The sequence below is a fragment of the Coenobita brevimanus genome, chromosome 107, assembly GCF_032717465.1.
Source record: "Coenobita brevimanus isolate Jiangsu-jjx chromosome 107, ASM3271746v2, whole genome shotgun sequence".
Lineage (NCBI taxonomy): Eukaryota > Metazoa > Arthropoda > Malacostraca > Decapoda > Coenobitidae > Coenobita > Coenobita brevimanus.
Window position 1 is genome coordinate 18,100,189 of NC_137060.1, and position 18,811 is coordinate 18,118,999.

Sequence of the window (18,811 nt, forward strand, 5' to 3'; positions counted from 1 at the left end):
CTGATGAAGAGAGTGTATGTGAGTGATGTGGATGGGGGTAGAGGAAGGGGGAGGCCGAGGATGAGATGGAGGGATGGAGTGGAGAGGTATATGAGAGAGGGGGGTGCAAGTTAGGAACAGGGCAGTGAAATGGCGGGGGACAGAGTGACGTGGAGGCGATTTGTTTGTGGCCACCCCGTACGGGACTGAGGCGTATGGCAATAGTTAGACAGATAGACTATGGGGGGGGGGGAAGTACAAGATATGTGCATACACTATAGTCAGACTCAAAAATGAAGTCCGTTTGGGTGGGGCCCGAGAGGGGATTTCCCTCTCTACAGCTCTGCCGCATCAACCCCAGTACCTATCTCTCTCTCTGTCATATGTCAGCTATTTACTATTTGAAATTGTATATTAAATATTCTGTACTTATTAAATATATTAAATAAGGCTATATAGTGCTATGAATGTGTCGCTTTTTAGGATAATAGCAATGATTTGTATAAATTCCACACCACGTGACAACGTCGCTTTCCGACGTTGTCAGAGGTCAAGGACACCCACCTCAGACTACAGGTGACCGGTCACTTCCTCCCTGATCCCCACCCACGATGGCAGCTACTCCGACTTGCTCTCGTGTGCTCCACAGTCGGGAAAAAGAACTTATTTACAATGTGAACAAGTATTTTTTAGAAGAAAAGGCTATTGGAGACTTCATAATTCCACCTTCAAGAGCAGTTGCTCGCACTGCCAAAGCTACCAACGTTAGCAAAAAAACAGTCCAAAGAATCTGCTCCAAATTTAATAAAGCTTGTGTGACACAAATGTCACCAGAACAGCCTGTATTCTCGTCACCAACAAAGAAGCGCAGTGCAACTGTGATGAATCTCGACGATTTTGACAAGCGTGTGGTCAGAAGAACTGTCCTGGGATTCTATGAAAGGCATGAAATCCCTACATTGCACAAGATTTATGAAGAACTCAAGGAAAACATATCTTTCAACAGAAGCAAACTCTGTAATTGTTATGGATAACGCTTCCTATCATTCAGTCCAATTTGAAAAAAAGCCAACCTCGTCCTGGAGAAAATCGGATATAAGGGACTGGCTTATAAAGAAGGGATTACAGCCCAGCGACGATCTATTAAAACATGAGGTGTATGAACTTGCAAAGAAGTTTGATACTGGCACAAAGTATGTAACTGACACAATTGCTGAAGAAGCAGGGCATCGGGTCATAAGATTACCACCGTACCATTGTCAGTACAACCCTATTGAGCTCATTTGGGCTCAGGTGAAGACCTATATAGCCAAGGCAAACACCTTCAAAATGGCTGATCTTAAACGTCTTGCCAAAGAAGCTTTGCATCATGTAACACCGAATAACTGGATGAATGCAGTGCAGCATGCTGAAGAACAGCAAGAAAATTCACAGCATGACGTAGCAGTCGACCATTTCGTGGATTCATTCTTAATCAACATATCAGAAAGCTCAGATGATGAATTGTCTGATTAAAGATCAGAGAGAGGACTTATGCCTACTGGGGAAACCTCTATGGAAAAAAAAAAAAAAAAAAAAAAAAAAAAACGCGCCAAGACTTTTACCTCAGTGGTGGTGTGGAAAAAAGGTCGAAACAATATAGAAGAAAACAAAACTTATAAATATATAAAAACTTTCTCAATCAACTGAGAGAGAGAGAGAGAGAGAGAGAGAGGAGGTTTGGCAGAGCTGTTTCGTTTTCGTTTTTAAAGGCTCCAACATGCTTGCATGTGTCAGCCTTGGTCACCTAATGGCGGCTCTCCATGCTGCACGATCCATTGCAGCCTCCCTGTTCAGTCCCTTAACCCTAAGGTCACACTTAATGACCTCGTCCCATGTCTTTCTCGGTCTACCCCTCATAACCCCACCCCCAATATTAACACTTCTCACCTTCCTCACCCAACTATCATCCCCCATCCTCTCCACATGTCCAAACCACCTCAATCTACCTCTCCTCATCACAACACCAATACACTCCAGTCCCATCCTACCTCTCAACTCTTCCATTGTAAACCCAGCCCCTCCAGGCCTTGGACGCAGGGACGCACTGCACATCCACCTAATCATTGTCATTTCTGTACGTCTGAGCCGGCGAATGTCTTCCTCCTTCACTGCCCAGGTCTCACTGCCATACAGCATTACACTCCTAACACACGCTGCATACAAAGACCCCTTAGCACGTAGGGAGAGCCCCCTCAATGTCAGGAGAGGCAAGAGCTCCCTGAACTTCTTCCAACCACTTCTCACCCTAGCCACAGAGCTAGCTCCAGCCCCACCTCCAGCACACAACATGTCTCCCAAATAACAAAACTCTTCCACACACTCAAGAGATTCACCAGCAAGTTCAATTCTTTCACGTCTGACGATCTCCACCTGCTCACCCCGGCACGCCGTACACATAAAATCAGCATTATCTCGCAGTCTACCTCTGATACCACTACATCTCTTATGCACCCATTTATCACACACACCGCACAAGATGGAATTACTTCCCACGCCGTTGTGGCAAACTGCACATGGCCACTCTCCCTCGTCTTTGACAGTACCGCCACCAACCCTAGATATCATCACTTTTGTTTTATCTGCATTTACCCTTAAACCCTTTTGCCCCATACCATCTCTCCACTTCCTAAACCTTTCCTCCGCCTCCCTTTCATTCTCTGCAATCAACACCAAATCATCAGCATGTAGAGAGGGAAATCCCTGCGCGGGCCCCAACCAAACGGACTTCATATTTGAGTCTGACCATAGGATGCAATGGTGCACATTAACAACTAGGAAACAGCTGATGCTATGGTAAAAAGCCTGGTCTACTCATTACAGTGATTATGCTTTCTTACAGCAAACTTTCACAACCACATTATCAATTTATCGGGTTAACACTTGGAGACACTTATGATCCAATCTCAGCTGAATTTAAACATCTGGCATCAAGTGGAACAGAGAGCCGTACGTAAGTTTTCCTGATCACGAAAGGGTTAACAGTGACTATTAACACACTCTGACTCCTATGGCTCACTCAAAGCAGAACAAAATCATCTGGCGTTTGCTAGAATAAAATATACCGGTACTGCCTATGCTGTCCTGACCAAGACTGGATTTACCTGAATATAATTATCTTTCTTCTTTGAGAATAAAAAGTACTGTACCGGTAACTGAAAAACAAATAATAATGCTATACATCCACTGCTCTTTTCATCTCTAAATATACATGGAACTGATAAGAAGGATACAAGATGTGCTTTTAACAAAGTTTAAACTTTTTGGTACAGTACAGTATAATGATGCCTTATTCATCTGCCGGAACATGAGGAAAAAAATGACCACCACAACTACCACCACCTCCTCCTCCTTAAATCCTCTCCATCCCTCCCTTTCTCAGTCATTAAACCTTATATTTATTTTTACATCTTTCCCTCCCTTCTACCTCCCCTCCTCTCTTTCCTCACTCCCCTCCTCTCTTCATCTCTATTCAATGCTGTCCATCTCTTTATTCTCCTAAGCCTAATCTTCTTTTCCTTCCCTCTGACTGGAGAAATTAACCCGTACAAACCTGCCGTCGGCATGGTGCCGACAGTAAAAAAACATCTCGACTAATCCCAGCGACGTGATGGTGCCGACAGCAAAATTCGAGCGTTGTAGCGCGTCTCTAATTACTTCAATCTAGCTAATTTTTTGCTAAGAAGTAGCTTAATGTATTGGCAACATTGTGCACAAGCACTTGTAGCACTGAGTTTGGTTCTGTATGGCTGGGTAACATCAGTGTGCCACTGTCTGTCACAGCGTTAGAATGTCATGGAAGTCATGCCATTTTTCCACCTCATTGGGCTGGAGGAGGCAGTTGAAACTGTCACATGGACCCTCTGTCCCTTCATTTAGTGATTCTATAGAAGAGGAAGACCTGGACGACTCTTCTGGGGAGGAATATGAGCAAGTGGAGATGGATATTGAGAATGGGGATTCCCCAGTTCCCCTCCCCCAGTCTCTCTCATCCCACCCAGATGGGTGGGAAAACGTAGCTCATGGCTTGGGAAACTGGGCTAGAAACACGATGGATGGCCATCCTGCATTAATTTCTCCTATAAGGAGTACCTTTTTTCTTGCTTTTTCTTGATTTATATGTCCTTTTGGATTATTTTATGCAACAAAATTTTTTCCCGTTATTGGTCCAGGATTGCAAAAATGCCTGGGATGGTACGGGTTAAGCTTACTGTACTTTCACACTTTGTGTCTGTCTCACCTTAGAGCAGCCAGGAGTGAATGCTCCAGGAACAGCAAAGAGCAACACCTTCCGGCCAGCACACAGGTCTCTTGTGTTGACATTATTGGCGGGTGTCTCCTCAAACAGGTCCACACTTGGAAGATGATCGCCAACCTATGGGACAGAATACAGTACAGGTTGTCCTTGTTTAAAATTGTTTCACTTGAATTTGTTTCAGCTGCTAATTAATTAAAACCTGTTAATATCATAGGGGGATTTGCCTTCTTAGTGAAATAGGAAAAGTATATGATAGGATACTTATTGACAGAGTTAAGGAAATAACAGAGGAATTAGTTGGAGAAGAAGAGGGAGGTTTTAGGATGGGAAGAGGCTGTGTAGATCACATATTCATTTTTAGATCTTTAATGAAAAAGTTTCTAGAGAAAGGAAAGAAGTTGTATGCAGCCTTCATGGATTTGGAGAAAGCATATAACAGAGTGGACAGACAAGGATTGTGGAAAGTATTAAGAATATATGGAGTAGATGGGAAGTTGTTGAAGGCCGTGAAGAGTATGTATGAGGGTGCTAAGGCTGCACTGTGTGTGGACAGTGAACTGAGTGAGTTTTTCTATCGGAAGGTTGGATTGAAATAAGGATATGTCATTTCTCCATGGTTGTTCAATCTGTATATGGATGGGGTTATAAGAGAGATACAAGGTAGGGCAGTGGATGTTGGAGTGGCCCTAGTGAGAGAGGGCAGTGTCTGGAAACTACCAGTACTGTTGTTTGCAGATGATACTGTGTTGTTAAGTGAAGACAAAGGGCAGCTGCAAGCCTTGGTGGATGAGTCTGGGACAGTGTGTAAGAAATGGAATCTCAAGGTGAATGTAGGGAAGAGTAAAGTGCTGGTCTTTGAGAGAAGTGATGTCAGTGAACGTACAGTGAGGTTGGATGATGAGGCAATGGGAAATGTAAGGCATTTAAGTACTTGGGGAGTGTGATGAGTAAGGATGGAAGTTTAGAGGGTGAAATGCTTGAAAGGGTACAACAGGAAAGAAAGGTTGCTGGTTCCTTGAAAGCAGTGATAAAAAACCGGGAAGTGAGCATGGAAGTGAAAAAGCTACAACATGACAATACAGTGATACCAACTCTAAAATATGGAAGTGAAGCTTGGACCTTGTTGGAGGGACAGAAGTCAAGAGTAAGAGCAGTGGAAATGAGTTACTAGAGAGAAACATGTGGAGTCACATGGAGAGACAGACTGACAAATGAGGAAGTAAAGGAGCGTTGTGGTGTAGATGTGACAGGAAGCGTTAGGAGAAACACATTAAGGTGGTTTGGCCATGTGGAAAGGATGGAGAATGAGAAACTGATGAGGAGAGTGTATGTGAATGAGGTGGAGGGGGGGGAGAGGGAGAGGGAGGCCAAGGATAAGATGGAAGGATGTCGTGGAGAGGTATATGAGAGAGGGGGGTTTGAGTTGGGAGCAGGGCAAGGAAATGGCAGGGGACATGGTGACATGGAGGTGATCTGTTCATGGCCACCCCTTACAGGATTAAGGCATCTGGCAATAGATAGATATATAGAACATTCTTTCTGAATTTAAAAATGTGTGTCTACCACCTAAAATCATGAGATAAAAGTGTACCTCAATTAATGCAGCAGTTCACCATCACAAATCCTAGACTTTAAGTCCTGAAGCCAAAATGTGATTTGACCTGAACTTGAATGTTGGGAATGGGATGGCCCCAAACCCAAATTCACAGCTTACTTATGCTCAATAAGGTCAACTTGCAAATATGCAGAATCAGAGCCCAGTTCTCACTTCACGATGTCTGGTTTAAGCCCCAGAACAAAAAGTGAACTATTTCAAACCTGCCACTCAAAATGCTCAATTTTGTTCACCAAATTCTGCAACCACAGACATCATGTGCCAACAAGGTGAGCAAAGTGAGCGAGAACACAATACCTCAGCCAAAATTTGGATTGTAAAAGTCTTCCCTCATCAGACTTGCAATATTTTCTTCCCTGAAGAGTACCAAAACTTTGTTTTTCCTCAGCTACTGAACCAATCATCACATATACCATTTTGAAACTGTCATGAAGAGTACCTTCTAGTAGTACCAGACGTCTTCCCCCAATAGGGCCAAATGATGCCAAAAAATATCAAAAATATTTCTACTTGACAAGAACAGAGCATCAAATTCTTATTCTCAGTTGTCAGGCCAATCATAGCATGCAGTATTTTTTTTTTTTTTTTTTTTTTTTTTTTTCATGAAAACTGCCATCCAGTAGTACCAGTAAAAAAAAAAAAAAAAAAAGCACCTGGAGAAGACCAAAATTACTTAAATATATAGTTTCCTGTAAGCCGAGAAACAATTTACACCGCTGGGTGGTAACCACATAACCAAACCATACGTGCTCCCTACGTGTCAACAAGTGGGTTGGTGGAGGGTTAGTGCCCCTCCCCGTAAAACAAATAACTCAAAGTCAAATGGCCACCCCTTATGGGATTATGACGTCTCGCAATAGACAGATAGATAGATATGTATATGTATGCATGTATGTATGTATGTATATACAGTATATATATATACAGTATATATATATATATATATATATATATATATATATATATATATATACACACATGTATGCATATATACTGTATACGGTATATATACAACCTTGCTCACTCGGACATATTCCATATCTGTGAAAAAATAAGAGTACTGTAGTCAGAAAACTATCATCTGCAGTTAACTGCCATCAACTACAATACAAATAACTTATTTCCTAAACTTATCCTGATGTAGAGTTTTGCTCACATAGAGTTCTGGCTAAATCAGGTTACCTTTTTCTAAATACAGTACAGTACTGTACTGTACAGTCATTACTCGTTTTACGATGATTCACTTTACGATAATTCGCTACAACGATAATAGAAAAGTACCACCCCAGTATTCAAATTACAATAAATTTCCTGCCATAATGGTTTTGCCATCGAAAAGCGCCAGGCACACGCAAAGAGACCGTTGCTTGTCTCAGACAAGATGGCGGCCTCGGCGTGCAGCACATTGTTATGGTTCAGGTCCCGTCACCCCTTCAAAGCCCTGTCTCTTCAACCTCTTCATGTGTGTCCCCCTGTTATTATCATTTCTCAGCCAAATATAGTACGACAGTACTGTGGATTTGTGTGCCCAGTGGTAAGGCCAGTGCCAGTGTAGGCCCAAGTGCTATGATTGGTGCAGGTATGGGTTCCAGTGCTAAGGCTGGTGCAGGTATGGGCCGGATTCCCCTCCCCCTAACCTGTTCCTGTCTGACTCAGAGGCTAACCACTAGTGCCTGTAAACACAAGCTGTCCCCCAGCCTCGGGGGGGATGACTTGGAGAAGACTTGGACCAACACACGAAGGAATGAAGGTGGGTTGTTATTTATGGTTCAGTCTTGGTTAGGTGACTTTGGGAGGCTGAATTGACCTAACTCCCTATTTATAATGGGTTTCAATCTCCCGATTTACGATAAAATCGGTATACGATAAGGTATGACCTGACATAACCCCATCGTAAAATGAGTAATGACTGTATATTGTACTGTACTGGTATGGGTAGTAATATAATTATCTGTACGTCAGTTACCGACAACGTGAGATTAGGTGGAAAAATGAAATTCAGTCAACGTAGCCTGTAGTACCGGCATATAATACAGTACTGCTGTTGATGTTCAGCCCCATCCATCCAGCTAAGCAGACTCGTCAACCACAGGCAAGCAAGTGTCTCTACAGGGCTGTCCCACAGGCACAGTGCAATAATGTACACGCACACTTTACACAGAACCAGCCCCCTTTTGTGGTACGGCCATACCTCAACTTACGAACATAACTGGTTCCAAGAGGCTGTTCACAAGTTGATTTTGTTTGCAAAATGAAAATCCCTTACTTTACTACAACATAAAAAACAATGTACTGTTCAATGATCTGTCGGTACGGTTTTAAATGTTCTTAAGCAGTTTATATTGTATTATGAAGTATAAATGCATAAATTAACAAGAGAAATACACAAGAAAAATGTACAGATTAACTCGCCGCATGCCGGCTATTTTTAGCCCTATGGGTCACCCCAGTGCCGGCCATTTTTCGACTTTTTTTTTTTTTTTTTTTTTTTTTTTTTTGCCAGAATGATAGATTTTGATGTGGAAACAATTTATTTCACCATTAAAATTCTCACTGAGGCTCGGAAATGAGTTTTATTGAGTCCTGCATACTCGTGTACAGGTAAAGCCAATCTCTCATGCTCACCACATACGTGAGAAAGCATTTTCTACGTAAGGTATACTCAGGTATTTATGCTGGGAAGGTATACCAATGTTCAGTACACTTTTCTGATTACTTATTACTTCAGCATCTATCTCAACTTGCATGTCTTTCTCACTGTGAATGCATTATTTTACACTTACTTGAAGATAGGTACAACCTGACTTCATTATGTACAGTCCTGGCACTTACAAGAAGGTATTTACAACTTAACTTCACCATATAGTCCTTACACTTACAAGAAATTATCTACAAGTTACACTTATATGAAAATATTTACAATATGCCTTAACTATTTACAGCACTGGGTGAGGAACACAGGCAGACTAAGGCAGAGCGAGCGTGAGGAGGGGAAGCGAGTGAGAGTATGGCCTTGACAGCCTGGGGGATGGTAAAGGGACAGTTACCTTACATGCCTGCCAATTTTTACCCACGAATTTTGAAAAATGCAGTCACAGTGAAGTTTTTTATTTCAAAACACTTTAAAATGGCACTGGCACTGGCCACGGAATTATGTAACACTGTTTTAAAATGGCACTGGCACTGGCCGCGGAATTATGTAACACCGTTTTAAAAAGGCACTGGCACTGGCCGCGGAATTATGTAACACCGTTTTAAAATGGCACTGGCACGTGTCGGGTTTAGACACAACTGTTCCTACTATTGTACAATCCCTATTTACAACTGAAGAAAGATAATGGAACATTTGCCACCTGCATAGATGCAGATGTGGTAAGCATTTTATTTTGCTTCGTTAGTTGTAAATATACTTCAGACATAAGCGATAACATAGTTAGCTTATTTTATAAACATTACTTTAGCTCACCTGAGGGCAGACATAGCAGGACTTGCAGGAAGTGAGAGGAGGACTTCATAAACACAGCACCCTTCACATGCTTAAGAATACACTCATTATCCTTAACAATTGCCACCGTCACTAACTCAAGAGTTACCACTGATCGCCAGCTAGTTCAATATGGAAGTCGGGGTACTCAAGCAGAGACCACAGAAGTCAAATATCTTTAAAAATCTCTCCCGTGATAGTTATTAATATACCGTACATAAGCTCTTCATGATATTATTCTTTAGTTGTTACACTAATTTCCTAGATATGCTTTAATGTGGTAAATGCAGGAAAACGTTACTATAGAAGCCATGAAAGCACACCGGGTGTGACAGCATTCATCACATATTTACAAGTCTCTAGCTGCACCTTTTGTTTGAAACCCATATAATTTAGTTTTCTAAAGGAACAATGCTTCATCTCCAAAATGCTGAAGAAAATCTGCATAGTTTTTCATATGAAAATCGTACAATGTTTAAAGCCGAAAACGTGCATAGACGAGACCGCCAGCCGAAATCCGACGATGCCGAGGGACCCAAAGTACAGTACTGTAGAAAATGGCAACACAACACGCTGGTGATGTACCCTGAACAGGGTATTCCTCTAGACTTCAGGAAAAACTTCAGTCTAGGCATTGTCCATTTTTCTATGTAACAGTTTTCCATGATCTTTGTACAGCAGGTCCACAGGGACAGCAGACACTCGTGAGTTTGTTATTGTTTATGATCGTAACGTACGATCTTCAATCGTGTCGAGCTAATAATTCTTAACGAAGAATCGTCACGTTTCTCAGAACACAGTTTATTTTTGTTCTGATGAACAAATACATGAAATTGATATAAAATAAAGCTCATCGATATTTAAGGAAGGAAAGAATAGCAACTGTCCCAAAACCGAGATGGTAGACTCAGCCCACCAATTTTTGATTCTATTTGATTATATTACAGCCTCTCTTCCCTGTAGCAGTGAGTAAAATAATGTTGTTATAATTTCTCCCTTCCTTTTAGTGACACAAAAGGCACACAAAATGAACAGGGTTTAGTTGACTGACTTAGATGTTGAAATTTAAATAATCTGGTGAAGAGTGGCAGTTTTTCCTCAATTAGTGACATCGGGAAATGTTCCCACGGTTGATCTGCTCATCCCAAATGAATCCAGCACCACACTAATTCTTTCAGCTCGTTCAACACGCTTTATTATTTCGAGTTTTTGTTCCATAGAGATGGCACGTCACTTCCTAGATGAGCCAGAAGCACCACTATCGACATGCTTGCATTTATCAGCCATATTAAATGAAGTGAAAGTACTAAAAGCACAATGAGCAACACTCCTATCTCCTCCAGGTGAACAAAAAACAAAAGATGGCAGGTTAGCCACCTTGCATCCACACTGACACCTAGTGACCCGCCTCGCAACTACTGTCACCTGCCACATTCAAAAGCAGTCGCAACGGGCTGCTACAAGCTAAATTAGTTTTTCGTGGTTTCGTTCGTACCTGTGAAATGTTCATTATTTTTTTCATGTTCACATCTTTGAAATGCACAGATCTTGAATGCTCATAAGTTGAGGTATGTCTGTATACAGTACCTCACCAGGGTCAGACTAGGGTCCCACCCCATGGCAAGGCACAGACGTATGAGGTTTAGCTCCGAGGTGGATACTGCAGCTGCTCTACCCAAGGCACACAGTGCCACCAAATGCAGGCTCCTCATCTGCGCCACTATAATACCTGTACTGTGAATTGCAATATCGTAAGAACTCAAGAACAGCCTCCAACTATATTTTCCAATAGCATAAACACTGCAAAGCAAACCCTAAATAACTGTATCATCACTGCTAAGAATAAATGCAGTCCAGTATACTAGACTTAACTGCCAAAATTATCAATTTCTAGTATTTGACAGTAATGTACAGTAGTTATAACACAGCTGACAATTTTTAAACAGTTATACTGTAAAAGAACAGCATAATACAGCCTAAACTGTCATTATTGGTACTGCAATACTGCAGTGATGAATGAAATAAGATACACTATACAGCCCACATAATAACTATTCCATTAGTGATGGTCAGTAGACTATAAGGAATTTGCCTAACTTAGCCTCTATCAAGATTCCAGTAAAATCACATTGAACAAAGCACGTGTAACAAAGCTTACATTATACAGGTAAACCTAACTTCGCAATACTTTCCTTGAGGCTGGATGAAAGTCAAATTATACGTCTATATTCAGATCCTTCAATCAACTGTGATTATCCTGTCACTTGGGTGTATGCAGTGACATTCCAGTATGGGCTGTATTGGTCAGCATAAAGAACTGTGTAACACTTTACATTATCATCATTCAAGCACTTACAGACAGCACAAGAATTGCCTAATACTGTACATCCTACTTATATTATCGTGCTCCACTACTAATGGAATGGTGCGATGAAATACCGAATTGTCGGTAATTACCAAATCAGTACCGAACTGACAATGTTACGAGGAAATACTGTATTATAAATTTTTTCACCATATTGGTTCATACACACCTAATTATCTGAAATTCGGAAAAAAAAAAAAAAAAAAAAAAAAAGTGCTTAACCCATTCACTGCATCAGTGTTAGTTTACATCTACATCCTGTGTGTGGCAGTTTTCAAATATTTAGAAAAAAATATTAGAAAAAGATAATATTGTCAAAAGATAGAGAAAAAAAATCCCGAGTTCAATGGTATATGACACAACACAGCAAACAAAACAATTACCTCTTATACAGGTTCATGAAGTAATAAACATTCCCTGCATGGTGGTGCCAGGCGAACGATGTGTTATGGTTGCACTGTGTTGTCAGTGTCAATCTTGCAATCAGATAAAGTGTAAATCAGCATCTGAACCATCATTGTCTATCTATCTATCTATTGCCAGATGCCTCAATCCCATTTGGGGTGGCCACAAACAAATCGCCTCCAAGTCGCCCTGTCCCACGCCATTTCACTGCCCTGCTCCCAACTCACACCCCCTTCCCTCATATACCTCTCCACCCCATCCCTCCATCTCATCCTCGGTCTCCCCCTCCCTCTTCCACCCTTCACCTCACTCACATACACTCTCTTCATCAGTCTTTCACCCTCCATCCTCTCCACATGGCCAAACCACCTCAGTGTGCTCCTCATAACGCTTCCTATCACATCCACATCCACACCACAACGCTCCTTTATATCCTCATTCGTCAGCCTGTCTCTCCATGTGACTCCACAGGCTCCTCTTAAATAACTCATTTCCACTGCTCTCACTCTTGACTTGTGTCCTTCCAAGAACATCCAAGCTTCACTTCCATAAGTTAGAGTTGGTATCACAATACTGTCATGTAGTAACTTTTTCACTTCCATGCTCACTTCCCTGTTTCTTATCACTGCTTTCAAAGAATCAGCAACCTTTCTTCCCTGCTGCACCCTTTCAACCACTTCACCCTCCAAACCTCCATCCTTACTCATCACACTACCCAAGTACTTAAAACGTACTCACATTTTCCAATTCCTCACCATCCAACCTCGCTGTACATTCACTGACTTCACCTCTCTCAAAGACCATCACTTTACTCTTCCCTACATTCATCTTTAGATTCCATTTCTTACACACTCTCCCAAACTCATCCACCAAGCCTGGCAGCTCCCCTTCGTCTTCACTCAACAACACAGTATCATCTCCACACAACAGTACAGGGAGTTTCCAAATACTATCCTCTCTCACCAGGGCCACTCCAACATCCACTACCCTACCTTGTACCTCTTTTATTACCCCATCCATGTACAGATTGAACAACCATGGCGACATGACACATCCCTGTTTCAACCCAACTTTCAAAGAGAAAAATTCACTTAGTTTACCATCCACACGCACTGCAGCCTTCGCACCATCGTACATACTCTTCACAGCATTCAACAACTTCCCATCTACTCCATATATTCTTAATACTTTCCACAATCCTTGTCTATCCACCCTGTTATATGCTTTCTCCAAATCCATGAAAGCCGCATACAACTTCTTTCCCTTCTCTAGAAACTTTTCCACTAAAGATCTAAGAATGAATATCTGATCTACACAACCTCTTCCCTTCCTAAAGCCTCCCTGTTCTTCTCCAACTAATTTCTCTATTCTTTCTCTAACTCTGTCAATAAGTACCCTACCATACACTTTTCCTATTATACTAAGAAAACAAATGCCCCTATGATTACCACACACTTCTTTTTCCCCTTTTCCCTTGTACAAGGGAATAATTATATCTGACTTCCAATCCTCCGGGACTCTACCTTCCTCCCAGGCCAATCTGCACATCTTCCACATCCATTCTACTACTATCTCTCTCCCATGCTTCAGCATTTCACCACACACTCCATCAATTCCTGGGGCTTTCCCCGATTTAACTTTCTTCATTGCTTCCACAACTTCTATCCTACTGATTTCTTCCTGTCTTCTCACCTCTCTCCTTCTCCCAGCCATTCCCCAGCCACTTATACTCGCATTACAGTTGAACCTCTTTGGTCTGGACCCCTTTAATCCGGATTTCTGTTAATTCGGACAAAATTTAAAAATAATAAGCTCCAAAAATATGTTGAAAGTAATTCTAAAGTCATTTTCAGTATCGGCGCAGAAAGCGATCGTCATTCATTTAGTCTCGGATCACGTTAGGTCGCAACATGGGCGCTTGCTTAAACACACGCTAGCATTCGTTCCATCAACTAGTTCACCGACAATTTATATTTTTACGCTGTATTTCAAAAGTTAATCCTCCTTACCATGACCCTTAATGCAAGTGTAGCTTCTGCAATGAATAAAGGGGTTAAATGGAGGAGTTTGCTTACACAAAAATGGGTCAGAATATTCTGCAGTGTTTAATGATTACTGTAGGTTATTTTTTGTACTTAAATGTGCTTTACTTGTACATCAAACATTAGCTTCTTGCCCATATGGGCGTTATCAATATGCCAAAGATGACAATGTATTTTTTGCCTACATAAGTTTTATTTTTATTCCAAATATTACAGTTAATTAATTATTATTATTATTTTTTTTTTTTGCCTACACGGGCCTTAGTCACTTACTACAATTTAAAATATAGGCTAGTATCTTGTCATGGCCTTACCTGTAAATTATGCAACACAAAACTATCGTACATGATTAGTTTGGTTATTTTAGTATCCTTTCATCTTTTGCAGTTACGTAGGGTTGACATATGCCACAGATGTTAATAATTAACAAACATACCATATGTAGATAGTGTTTTGTACGAACTGGAGATTACCCTGATGGTCCGGATAATCTGCTAATTTGGACAACCCTTCCCCCCATATAGTCCGAATGAGAGAGGTTCTACTGTACTTCCATCCTCTATGTTCAACAATTCCTTAAAGTGTTCTCTCCATCTGCTCACTTTTTCTCCCTTCTCCACTAGTAATCTACCATATTTATCTTTCACTCCCCTGCTAACTTCACTTCCACCCTGTCTTACTCTTTTCACCTCTTTCCAGAACATTTTCTTACAGTCCCTCCACTTTACACGCGAATTCCTTCCAAATTCCTCATCCACTCTCTTCTTACTCTCTCTTACTAATCTTTTCACCTCTCTCTTTCTTTCTACATGTAACTCTCTCTTCTGCCTCTCAACTTCTTCCACGCCCCTATTTCTCATCCATTCATTGTATGTTTTCTTCTTTTGTGCCACAGCCTGTCTCACCTCTTCAGTTCACCACGCTATTCCTTGCACCCCCCTCCGTCCTCTCTTCCTTCCACACACCACATCACATGCTGCACATATTTCTTCTGTGTATATCCTACACACACCTTCCACGTCTCCCACCTGCTCCAATTTATATTTGCCCAATCGTTCCTCCACTTCTCTCTTATATTCTGCCTTTTTCTCATCCTCTTGTAACCTTTCCACTCTCCTTGCAACTACTCCTTCCTCTCGTTTTTCCCTTCTATTCCTCCATCTTACTTGAATCCTAATTCTGGCCACCACCAAGTAGTGGTCAGAAAGTCCACTCCCCCAACCTCTATAAGCTCTTGCATCCATTACACATCTTTGCATCCTTTGTAGAGACCAAATTAAGAGAAGATATTGATATTCATTTGGGAGATGGTAAATACAAACTGTGGAGAAAAGACAGAAAAGAAAAAAAGGGAGGAGGAGTGATGATAGCAGTGAAGAACAACATAAATGTAGATACTGTGGAAATGGGAGAAGGCAGGGCTGAAGTGATATATATGAAATTAGAAACTGGAGAGAATGTTAAGAGAGATGTGGCGGTAGTGTATGTTCCCCCAAAGACGAGAGCATGGAAGGATGACGAATACCATGAGATGTTGTCAGATATGGCTAGCTACTTGCAAAAAATAATTGAGAAAAGCAATAATATAATTTTGGTGGGTGACTTTAATTGTAAAGACGTGAACTGGGAGGAATGGTACTCGGGAGGCGGCGGGGATTCGTGGGGCACTATGTTATTAAGTATAATAATGAATAATGTGATGACACAATGGGTCAAAGAAGAGACACGGTTTCGAGGTGAGGACACACCAGCAAGGTTAGATTTACTGTTCACCAAAGAACCCGATGTAACAGAATCATTGGAATATCTCTGTCCTTTGGGAAAAAGTGATCACGTGGTCATTGAGTTCCAGATGTTAATAGGAAACGTCGAGCCAAGAGACGAGCTTCATAGACAGGGAAGATACAACTTTGGGAAAGCAAATTTTACAGGACTGAGAAATTTTTTTGAAAATGCGGATTGGAGAAAATTCAGAGAAACAAGAGAGATACAGAGGAAGTGGGATATCTTTCTAGACCTCTATAATTTGGGAGTGGAAAATTTTTTACCAAGAGTAAGAGGGAAAGAAAACAGGAAAAAGGAGTGGTTTAATAGAAGGTGTATGATAGCCAAAAAAGAGAGAGATAAGGCGTGGAACAATTGGAGAAAGAGAGGTAACGACAGAACAAAGGAAGAATATAAAAGAACAAGAAATGAATACACAAGAATACGTAGAGAAGAAGAAAGGAATTTTGAAAAAGGTATAATTGACAAATGCAAGGATGAACCCAAACTGTTTTATAGATTTGTTAATGGCAAACTGAAACAAAAGGAAGGAATCACCAAACTGAAAGTAGAAGGTGGGGTCTTCAAGGATGCGGCAATGCAAGAAGAAATAATGAACAAACGTTTCCAGTCAGTTTTCACTAAAGAAAAGGAGCTTGTGGAAGGGGAGGGAGTGATTAGAAATGTTCCGGTGATGAAAGATATAAAAGTGGAGGTACAGGAAGTGTATAAATTACTGGAAACTCAAGATGTAAGGAAAGCCCCAGGACCTGATGGAATTTCTAACTGGGTACTGAAGGAATGCAGAGAACAACTGGCGGATAAAATTCACAGCTTAATTGTATGCTCACTGCAAGAGGGGAAAGTGCCAAAAGAATGGAAGAGGGCAAATGTGGTACCAATTTACAAGGGAGGAAACAGGGAAGAACCCCTGAATTATAGACCAGTGTCTCTAACCAGCATGGTCGCAAAATTGTGTGAGAGAATCCTGAAAGACAGATGGATAAAATATCTGGAAGAGATGAATATTTTGGCTGAATGTCAGTTTGGATTCAGAAGTGGAAGGTCATGTGTTTCTAACTTGTTGAGCTTTTACTCAAGAGCGATTGATGTGGTACAGGAGAGAGATGGTTGGGTGGATTGTGTGTACTTAGACTTAGAGAAGGCCTTTGACAAGGTACCTCATAAGAGACTAATGTGGAAACTAGAATATGTAGGAGGACTAAAGGGGAAACTTCTGGAATGGATGAGAGACTTTTTGAGAGACAGACAAATGAGGACAGTAATAAAGGAAAAGATGTCTGGATGGAGGGAAGTAACAAGTGGAGTCCCTCAAGGCTCAGTGTTGGCTCCAGTAATGTTCCTGATTTATGTAAATGATATGGTAGATGGAGTGAACAGTTATGCAAGTCTGTTTGCTGATGATGTAAAGATCTTGAGGAAGATAGAGGTTGAGGAGGATTGTAAAATACTGCAGGAGGATTTGGATAGGATACACAATTGGAGCCGGACGTGGGAAATGAAATTTAATGTAAAGAAATGTAAAATATTGGAAATGGGTAAAAGTACCAGGAGACCATCACCGAATTATTTTTTGGGTAATGAATTAATCACAAAAAGGAGAGAAGAGAAAGATTTTGGAGTGCTGGTCCAAGATAGTTTGTCACCAGAAAAGCACATTAACAAGATAGTTGGAGAGACTTATAAACTCTTGACTAACATAAGAGTAGCATTTCATTATATCGTTTCGTTTTCGTTTCGTTTTTAAAGGCTCCAACATGCTTGCATGTGTCGGCCTTGGTCACCTAATGGCGGCTCTCCATGCTGCACGATCCATTGCAGCCTCCCTGTTCAGTCCCTTAACCCTAAGGTCACACTTAATGACCTCGTCCCATGTCTTTCTCGGTCTACCCCTCATAACCCCACCCCCAATATTAACACTTCTCACCTTCCCCACCCAATTATCATCCCCCATTCTCTCCACATGTCCAAACCACCTCAATCTACCTCTCCTCATCACAACACCAATACACTCCAGTCCCATCCTACCTCTCAACTCTTCCATTGTAAACCCAGTCCCTCCAGGCCTTGGACGCAGGGACGCACTGCACATCCACCTAATCATTGTCATTTCTGTACGTCTGAGCCGGCGAATGTCTTCCTCCTTCACTGCCCAGGTCTCACTGCCATACAGCATTACACTCCTAACACATGCTGCATACAAAGACCCCTTAGCATGTAGGGAGAGCCCTCTCAATGTCAGGAGAGGCAAGAGCTCCCTGAACTTCTTCCAACCACTTCTCACCCTAGCCACAGAGCTAGCTCCAGCCCCACCTCCAGCACACAACATGTCTCCCAAATAACAAAACTCTTCCACACACTCAAGAGATTCACCAGCAAGTTCAATCCTTTCACGTCTGACGATCTCCACCTGCTCACCCCGGCACGCCGTACACATAAAATCAGCATTATCTCGCAGTCTACCTCTGATACCACTACATCTCTTATGCACCCATTTACCACACACACCGCACAAGATGGAATTACTTCCCACGCCCTTGTGGCAAACTGCACATGGCCACTCTCCCTCGTCTTTGACAGTACCGCCACCAACCCTAGATATCATCACTTTTGTTTTATCTGCATTTACCCTTAAACCCTTTTGTCCCATACCATCTCTCCACTTCCTAAACCTTTCCTCCGCCTCCCTTTCATTCTCTGCAATCAACACCAAATCATCAGCATACAACAACTCCCACGGGAGTCCGTTTCTAAAGTCACGTGAAAGGGCTTCAAGTACCATGATAAACAACATGGGACTCAAGACTGACCCCTGATGCACACCAACATTCACGGAAAA

At 41.7% G+C, this 18,811-nt stretch overlaps 1 protein-coding gene across 1 annotated transcript in view; it reads right to left on the reverse strand.

Moving 5' to 3' along the window:
- Prx5 (Peroxiredoxin 5) overlaps window positions 1–18,811 on the reverse strand; it is a 44,775-nt gene that overhangs the window by 21,782 nt on the left and 4,182 nt on the right. Inside the window, exon 2 of the mRNA XM_080285729.1 lies at window positions 4,259–4,393. Within this exon, the coding sequence (XP_080141855.1) occupies window positions 4,259–4,393 (135 nt within the window). The remainder of the gene's footprint in view (window positions 1–4,258; window positions 4,394–18,811) is intronic.